The sequence below is a fragment of the Pectinophora gossypiella genome, chromosome 6 (genome assembly GCF_024362695.1).
Source record: "Pectinophora gossypiella chromosome 6, ilPecGoss1.1, whole genome shotgun sequence".
In the NCBI taxonomy this organism is placed as follows: Eukaryota; Metazoa; Arthropoda; class Insecta; order Lepidoptera; family Gelechiidae; genus Pectinophora; species Pectinophora gossypiella.
Genome location: NC_065409.1, coordinates 4,805,295 through 4,814,099, shown reverse-complemented (window position 1 = coordinate 4,814,099; position 8,805 = coordinate 4,805,295). Strand labels below are relative to the sequence as shown.

General features: G+C 50.9%; 2 protein-coding genes across 2 annotated transcripts; both read right to left on the bottom strand.

Annotated features, from left to right (window-relative positions):
- Positions 1-1,943: 1,943 nt before the first annotated feature.
- LOC126367631 (uncharacterized) lies at positions 1,944-3,116 on the bottom strand. Its single transcript, XM_050011247.1, has 3 exons — positions 2,842-3,116; positions 2,130-2,761; positions 1,944-2,086 (listed from the first exon to the last, which is right to left on the bottom strand). Exons 1-3 carry the CDS (start codon positions 3,114-3,116, stop codon positions 1,944-1,946), a joined length of 1,050 nt encoding a protein of 349 aa, XP_049867204.1.
- Positions 3,117-3,259: 143 nt separating this feature from the next.
- LOC126367630 (uncharacterized) lies at positions 3,260-7,114 on the bottom strand. The gene has a single exon (XM_050011246.1). It carries the CDS (start codon positions 7,112-7,114, stop codon positions 3,260-3,262), a length of 3,855 nt encoding a protein of 1,284 aa, XP_049867203.1.
- Between the last annotated feature and the right edge of the window lie 1,691 nt (positions 7,115-8,805).

Genomic DNA, 8,805 nt, shown 5'->3' with positions numbered 1-8,805 from the left:
ATGTTTATTATGTAAGTAAGAAAATGCACATTTAGGTAATTAGTAAAGTAATATATAAATCTCGGAGTTAACTAGTGTGAAGGTTGAAATTGCTTTGCATTCGATATTATTTTGTTTATTGCTATTTTAATACAATTTCGTGCCATCCCGTGTTACCCCCCTTGAATCTCCGTTTTACCCCCGAGGGGGTAATTACCCCAGGTTAGGAACCACTGCTCTGTGGTCTTGTGTCATGCACCACCTGGTCCGAAGTGAGACATGAAACATTTGCATGACTGAGACATTTGAGAGACGATCGGCCCTCTACATGGGAGGGTGATAATATTCTTACGGGACCTACCGCCGCTGGTGAGTCATCCACCACGAGAAAAAACTAGCACCTACCTAAACTACCCCCAGTTTAAGTACTAAATAAGTTTACTAAAACGAAGTGATAACTCGGACGGATTGCTTACATTTATTTAATATTCATAGCAGAATATTAAATGGGAGAATGAGCTAGCAGCCAGACCAGAGGCATTTGCCCGATCTGCCTTATGGCCAGTCCAGGCTCACACACCACATCTCGAACGGGTAGCACCTGTTCGATCCCCGGTATCGGTCTTTCACCAATGAGTTATTAATTTCACTAACACAGTTGGATCGATCATTATAGTCGGTGAAACGGCTCTTATTTTGTCAATTTGAATCACCTGATTGCCCGAAAAAGTAAGATGACACGTGCACGTGAGAGAATTTTATAACTATATTATCACATTTTAAACGTGATTTTCCTGGACGAATTGAATTGTTGAATTTAACGATAGTTTTTTATCGACAATTGGTACAACCACAATGTGAGGTCTCACACCTTCCCGCCCCGTGAAAAGTGGCAGAAAATTTTGTATTGGCGACTAACGCCATGTCTACTCCCCTACGGTCCGCGGAGGTCCGTGTTGCTCTATATTTTCAAGTCGCCGAAGTTCGGCAAATTGGCAAATTCATTTTCAATTCATTTTTTGGAAAAAAAAATAGGGCGAAGACCCTACCGGCTGGTAGGGCCCAATGAAATAAGTACATAGGATTATACTTATACTACTGCAGCTGTACAAGTGTCCTCTGCCGAAGGTTGCTTGGAATATAAGCGCGCGCGTGGTTGCGCTGGAGGAGTGAGTGTGGCTCTTAGCGATAAGGCCGCCTTTGCCCACCTTAGAGTAAGTTTATCCTGTAAATGTCTTGTAAATTTCTGTGCAATAAAGTGTTTTATTATTATTATACTCTTGATACTTCTTTATGCTAATTTAATCCAAATAGGCAGGGAAACCCGGTACCAAATCGCAGGGTTTTGCTCAACAGTGGGACTGTTTTTGTAACATCTTTCAACCATTATTATTCTGGCCTAAATATCAAGCAACAATTATTTTTAAAAATGCCTCCGCCTTTACATTATATTTTTAAATAATTATGTACCGGGGCAATGAGAAAATAGTATAATAGGTACGTGTGTTCCTGTATGACGTACAGTCATAAGCAATATAATGTACCCACTTTAGGACTCTGTCGCTCTAACATTGTTGCTTATGCAGATTTTATTTGCTGGGACTGAAGAAAACCCGCGGTGCAAGTGAAGATCCGGTTTATTTGGCAAACCACATTAAAAATACAAAGTTAAAAAGTAAAATACAAGTAAAAAATCTTAGGTAAAAATTCGTAAATAATCGATGTAAAATCAGTGAGAAGTAGAGAAGAAGTGATTCGTGACGTGTCCAATCAGATTCTTATTGGAAATCTTCGGTCCGGAACTAGCGGGCTGTGCGCGCATTACGTCGGCCAATCAGGAGCGCCGCGCCATGTATCCGCTCCTCGCGTCGCTCCCCGCGCCATGCCCCGCGTCGCTCCCCGCACCGATCCCCGCGTCGCTCCTCCGTTTCGCGACGCAATTAGCGGGTCGTGCGTGAATTAAATTAGCCCGCGACCTCCTCTTCTCGGCTGTCCGTAACATCCTCCCCTCGGCGTAGATCTTCGCAGCCTTCTTTCACCGGGAGGACGGCGAGACGGTCGTAGAGGTCGGCGGAATATCCCTCCTCTTGTTCGTACGTCAGCGACTCTGGTCAGTCCGTCGGGTCCTTGATGCAGTCGGATTACTTCACCTCGTGGCCAGATGTTCCTCGGCAGTACTGGATCAGTGATAATCACGACGTCACCAACTTTCAGGTCCGCTCCGCGCCCGCTCCGTGTGCCTCCACGTGGTATGAGTGTAGGTAGGTACTCCGTTAGCCATCGACGCCAAAACACGTCAGCCAGCGCCTGCGTGGCTCTCCAGGTCCTCCTGTCTACCTCCCTGCACGGCCCGGTAGTGGGTAGGCCGCCGGAGGTCCCCAGTAGGAAGTGATTCGGTGTTAGCGCCTCCATGTCTCCTGGTTCAACTGGCACGTGAGTGAGAGGGCGTGCGTTGACCGTGTACTCTGCCTCCGTGAGTAATGTGGCGAGTACTTCGTCCCTGGGGTAGCGCTCGTGTAGTGTGGCGACTAACGCTGTCTTAACCGAGCGTATTAGCCGCTCCCATGCTCCACCTTGATTCGGTGCCCCGGGTGCGATGTATTTCCAGTTCGTTCGTTGTAGTAGAGCGAAGTCCTTGAGTTGTGGACCCCACTCTCGCTGCGCTGCTCGCAGCTCTTCGTCCGCGCCATGAAAGTTCGTCCCGTTACTGGCCACCCCCGCCGCGCCGCCATCCGCCGTAGGCACATAATAGCGGAATCCGTAGATAGCGACGGTGAGATCTCTATATGGACCGCTCGCGTAGTGAGACACGTAAACAGGGCGCCCCAGCGCTTTTCCTTATGTCGCCCGACCGTCACGTACATAGGGCCGAAAAAGTCGAGGCCCGTGTAGCTAAATGGCCTCGCGTGCGCTGCGAGTCTTTCGTAGGGCAGGTCTCCGTGAACTTGCGGTCTCGGTCTGGCTTTCTTCACTTTGCAGAGTTGACATGAATGCTCCACGGCTCGTACTGTAGGTCGTATACGTGTGATATAGAACTTCTGTTTCAGGTCGTTGACAACTTGCTCTCGGTTAGCGTGGTTCGCCGCCTTGTGTGCGTGCGCGACGAGTAGCCGGGTGAAAGCGTGGCGGCCGTCCATTATTAGCGGACTTTTTGACTGCTCGCTTATTCTCGCCACGCCCACGCGACCGTGTAGTGTAAGTAAGCCTCTGTCGTCTATCCGTGGGTCGAGCTTACGCAGCGCGCTGTTCGGGCGTAACTTCAAGTCCTTTTTCAGTCGTTCTATTTCGTCGGAGTACGAGTCCTCTTGCATTTTCTTATACCATAGCTCTTCTGCCTTTGTGATATGGGCGAGTTTCTAGTTCGCGTTCGTTTCTTCATTTTATCGACGGCTAGTAAGACGTAGGCTGTCGCACGGACGAGTCTCTCGTAAGAGGAGAACCGACTTATGTCAGGTAGGTAGGCCGGCCCCTCGCTGTTGTCCGTGGCGCAGACTATCTCGTCTTGTCCGTTGTCATTTTCCTCTTCGGTGCGTTCCGATGGCCACCTTTCTTCTTCTTCCCGGAGGAACGCCGGGCCAATGAACCATCTTTGATCGGCTCGTACCTCGTAGTTAGGTCGTGTGGCGTCGTCGGCTACATTTAACTCGCTCGGTATCCATCTCCATTGTTCGACGTGCGTGAGGTTAGCGATCTCGCCTACGCGGTGAGCTAAGTACGGTGTGTACTTGATGATGTCGTTGCGAATCCAGTGGAGAGCGGTCTTCGAGTCTGACCAGAGCAAGATCCTGTCAGCCTTCTGTCTATGTTCTTCTTGTATACTGTGGGCGAGTCGTGCGCCTATGAGGCTGGCTTGCAGTTCCAGTCGCGGTATGCTCTGTGCCTTCACCGGTGCTACCTTAGCCTTTGCGCCGGCGAACGTGATGATGACCTCTCCGTTTTCGTACTTGATTCGCCAGTACGCTACCGTGGCGTACGCTCTGTCGCTCGCGTCGTTAAATACGTGTAGCTGACGTTCCAGTACTCCCCTCGTTGGCGCATAGCAACGGGGCAGTTTAACTTCTCGCACGCTGTCGACCGCTCGTATCCATTTAGTGAAGTCCTCGGCGGCTTCTTCCGGCACTTGGTCATCCCATCCTATCCTCTGTTGTCTCCATAAGTCTTGCAGTAGGATTTTAGCCGTTATGGTGAGATGGCTTAGCAGTCCAAGTGGGTCGAAGATCGACATGACAGCGCTGAGGGCTTCGCGCTTAGTCGGCGGGCGTGCTGACGTCTTGACTTCCTCCGGTACCCTAGGCAGCGCGGTGTTGAACATTAGTTCATCTTTAGTGGCCTCCCATATTAGACCTAGAGTCTTGCCTTGATGACCAGCGGTTCCCATTTCCTTAGGTAGCTGCGCGCGGCGGTCCGGGGGTATGTCTCGTATTACGTCTTCATTACTCGAGTTCCAGCCGGCTAGTATGAACCCGGCTTGCTCGTGTACGTAGGTTACTTCGTGTACTGCTCGTCTTGCTTCCTCCTTGGTCGCGTAGCTCTCCACGAAGTCGTCCATGTAGTGGCTCTCTGTTATCGCTCGGAGGGCCACGGGGTGTGTCTCAGCGTGCGCGCGTGCGTTGTGGTTGCGCACACTGTGCGCTAGGAATGGTGAGCTCCGAGCGCCGAATATCATCGATGACATGACGTATTCCGTGGGTGGCTTCTTTCGTTCGTTACCTCTCCACAGGAACATTTGAGCCGGTCGATCTTCAGGGCGAATCTTTACTTGTAAAAACATCTCACGTATGTCGGCGGTGACGGCGACCTCTTTCTCCCGGAAGCGATAGAGAATTCCCGGTAAGGCTCGCAGTAAGTCGGGTCCATCCAGGAGGTGATCGTTCAGGCTCTCTCCTCTCGACTTGGCGGCTGCGTCGAAGACTAGGCGTACCTTCCCTGGCTTGTTAGGGTTCGTCACGGCGAAGTGAGGTAGGTACCATGACTTGTCGTTGTCTCTCTCGTCTCCGTTAGCTACTGCGGCGTATCCCTTCGTGAGTAGGTTCTCTATCTGGCTTGTGTAGGCTGCCTGGAATTCGGGGGACTGATCCATCTTCCTCTCGATAGTCCGCAGTCTCCTGAAAGCCATTTCATAGCTGGGCGGCATGACTACTTGCTCGTCTCTCCATGGCAGGCCCACTTGATATCTTCCGTTGACTCGTTCGATGGTTTTATTGAAGATGTCGATCGCTCTCTCTTCGGCCTTCCTCGGCTTCGTTATCAAGGCAATTCCTAGGGCGTCGACGTCGTAGTGTATTTTGATGAGCGCGTTTAATTCCTCATCTTCATTAGCGAAGTTCCTCACGTCTTTTTCCGTCTTGGCGTGTACGTGGAGGACTAGCTGATCCTCCCCTCGGTACAAGCTCCGCGGCACCGTGCCATGTATCGTCCATCCCAGCTCGGTGCGTGATGCGATGGGCTCGTAGCGTTTGCCGATGAGGATTTCCTTCGAGATAATCAGATGCCAGTTGTCGGCGCCGATCAGTAGGCTCGGGCGCGCCGATTCGTAACTCATGTCGTCGAGTGGTAGGTGCTTCAAGTGTTCGTATTCGATGAACTTCCTTTTCACCGTCTGGCTTCCGATCGTAAGTTGTTTCATCGTGTGGGCGGTGATGTCGTGAAACTGCTCTTCATGTTGGCCTCGTACTTCGATCTTGACGACACGACTTTGCGTCTCCTTTAGACTCGCTGTGGCCCCGTGTATGTGTAGCGGGCTCACATGTCCTCTGGCGCCGAGGTCGTTCGCTAGGCCTTCGTCCATGAGCGTGATGGTAGCGCCTTCGTCTAGTAGCGCGTACCTCTTCAATGACGGTCCTCCCGGTACGCGTATCTCCACCGGGCACACCTTCAATAACACCTTGACCGGGCCGCTTGTAGTGGCCGACGCGGACAAGACATTTTCCTCGTTTACTGGCGGTGACTTCGGTTGAGTAGCTGCGGCGGGCGACGTGTCCATATGCAACGTACTGTGGTGAGGTAAGAGACAGTTTTCTATTCCGCACCTCTTTGCTTTACATGTGAATCTCCTGTGCTTTCCGTTGATGCACTTGAAGCATATTTTCTCTTCTTTCACCCACTGCCATCGTTCGTTGACCGTCATCCTCTTGTATTTCTTACAATCGGGTACGTCGTGGTTGCCGCCGCAGCATAGACATCGTTTTGTGACGGCTTCCTTTTCTCTCTCGACGGTCGGTGCGGTGGGTGTTTCAGTGGTTGCGTAGACTTTCACGTCTTTACGTGGCCTTTCACGTGAAAACGACTTCTTTTCTTGATTGTTGAAAGTCTCCTTCAGCGACTGGGGCGATGTGGCGTATGAAAATCGCATCGCACGGTCGGCCTCACGTTCCAAAAATCTTGACAGCGTTGCTATCTCGGCTTCCGAGGGGTCTCCGTGTTCGTAGGCAAAGTCATACCACCTAGACTTGAGATGTGGGCTTAGCTTCTCGATGACCTCTCGTGTGAGCATGGGGTTTCGGAGATATCCTCTTTCATCGACGCCACCTAATACGCATACGATGTTCTTTAACTTGACCGCGAGGGTGTTCAATTCGCCCGCGGACGTACCGGACTTAGGTAACTTCTTTATATCTTCCATCGCTCGTTCGATCAACATCTCTGGTCTTCCAAAACATTGCTCCAGTGTTCGCATAATCTCGTCGGGGCTAGTCGCCGAGTATAGCAGCGCGGCGACTGTCTCCTGTGCTTTCCCTCGTAGACAGTTCCGTAGCCGTGCGAGGTTCTCGTAGTCGGAATACTTGTACATCGTCGTAGAATCCCGCATGGCCGCCTTGAAGGGTAGCCATTCCGTCGCGGCGCCGCTGAACGTAGGCAGCTCGTGGGCTTGGCGGGGCACCGGACGTTTATTCACGATCTTTTCTAGCGCTTGTGCTATTCTATCGACCGTGTTCTCTTCTTTATTCGTCGCATGAAAGCTCGTACGTTGATTAGGAATAGGGCTAGGCGGGCGTAGTTCCGTCTCTTTCCCTCGTGCCTCTCGATTCCATCTTCCATCTCGCTCGCTCGCGTGTGCGTTTCTCGCGCATAGAACAGGCTCCATACTGTGCTGAGGCGGGCGTCGTCCCTCCCCCCGCGGCTGGCTGTATTTCATTTCAATCAACCAGTCGTGGACGCGTTGCTGTTCCTCCGTGTGCGTTTCAGCGGATTTGGCTTCCTCTTTCGCTTTCTTCCCTTATCATTGCGACGCTCCGTTCAAGTTTCGCCTTAACCTTAATGGCTTCTAGACGAAGTTCCTGCTGTTTCATTTCAGCTAATTGTATCTCCGCGTCGAGCTCGGCTTGTCTGATGCGCGCCGTCGTACTTGCTGTGGAGCGTATCGATCGCACGGAGCGGGTACTTGCTCTGACAGGCGGGACTTGCACCTGTCCCCCGTGTTCCGTGGACGTGACGAGTCGTCGTTGCGGGACAACCGTGTTCGCGGACGCTGCCGACGTGCTGGCAGGCTGTTCATCGATGTGCATGGCTGACGTCGTGGTGCGCGGGAGCGCGGCCGTGTCTCTCTCGATGAGTACCATTGGCGCGGCGGAGGCGGGCGCGGACTTCTCTCTATCTTCAAAGGTCTTCTCTCTGACTTCAAAGGTGTTCTCTCTATCTTCAAAGGTGTTCTCTCTAGCTTCAAAGGTCTTCTTGCTCCTCGTGATGGGCATTCTTCGGCGTAAGCCAGAAGCTACCGCAGCCTCGAAAAAGGCTATACGGCTAACTCGTAACCTCGAAAAAGGCTGTGCGAGTAGCGACTCCCGCTTCAAGGAGTCACTTTTCCGTCCTGACGGACGTATGATGTGCACACAGCCTCCCGTTGGCACCGTTAGGTGGACAAGACTGCGCTACCTTGTTGAAATTAGGACGTTGAAACTAGAAGTTGAAATTAAGAATATATCGATGTTAGACCAATCTTCAGTCTTGCGGTTCTTGATTGTTCCTCTTCCCTCTTCAGACTTCCTCTTCCCTCTTCTGACTTCCTCTTCTCTCTTGAGACTTCCTCTTCTTTTTTCCGTATTAAGAGTAGGCCTTCTTTCTTGAGAATTCGTCTTCGTTCTTGAGGGTTCGTCTTCTTTCTTGAGGATTCGTCTTCTTTCTTGAGGGTTCGTCTTCTTTCTTGAGGATTCAGGTTTCTTCTATCCGACGACGAAGGACCACCGCTGTTGCTTATGCAGATTTTATTTGCTGGGACTGAAGAAAACCCGCGGTGCAAGTGAAGATCCGGTTTATTTGGCAAACCACATTAAAAATACAAAGTTAAAAAGTAAAATACAAGTAAAAAATCTTAGGTAAAAATTCGTAAATAATCGATGTAAAATCAGTGAGAAGTAGAGAAGAAGTGATTCGTGACGTGTCCAATCAGATTCTTATTGGAAATCTTCGGTCCGGAACTAGCGGGCTGTGCGCGCATTACGTCGGCCAATCAGGAGCGCTGCGCCATGTATCCGCTCCTCGCGTCGCTCCCCGCGCCATGCCCCGCGTCGCTCCCCGCACCGCTCCCCGCGTCGCTCCTCCGTTTCGCGACGCAATTAGCGGGTCGTGCGTGAATTAAATTAGCCCGCGACCTCCTCTTCTCGGCTGTCCGTAACAAACATATTTGACATTTAGTGAGACTTACAGTTCAATTTGTCAAAAAAGTTAAGTAATGTGACATGGTACCAAAGTGTATACATATTAATGCTCGTGACCGTACATACTTTTCTGCATAATTCATAATAGTGATCTCACTTATACATTCCAAAATGAATGCTTATCCAAAATGAATTACATCGATCTACAAACATTTCAGTTTAAACTCAAGCT

Excerpts from the sequence above, each read along its gene's own strand:
- LOC126367631 (XM_050011247.1), bottom strand. The coding sequence starts at position 3,116 with ATGGACGGCCGCCACGCTTTCACCCGGCTACTCGTCGCGCACGCACAC. Across the intron at positions 2,762-2,841 it reads CTCGACTTTTTCGGCCCTAT|AGATCTCACCGTCGCTATCT; the intron begins GTACGTGACGGT and ends CGGTCCATATAG. Across the intron at positions 2,087-2,129 it reads GAGGAACATCTGGCCACGAG|AGTCGCTGACGTACGAACAA; the intron begins GTGAAGTAATCC and ends CGGACTGACCAG.
- LOC126367630 (XM_050011246.1), bottom strand. The coding sequence starts at position 7,114 with ATGAAATACAGCCAGCCGCGGGGGGAGGGACGACGCCCGCCTCAGCAC.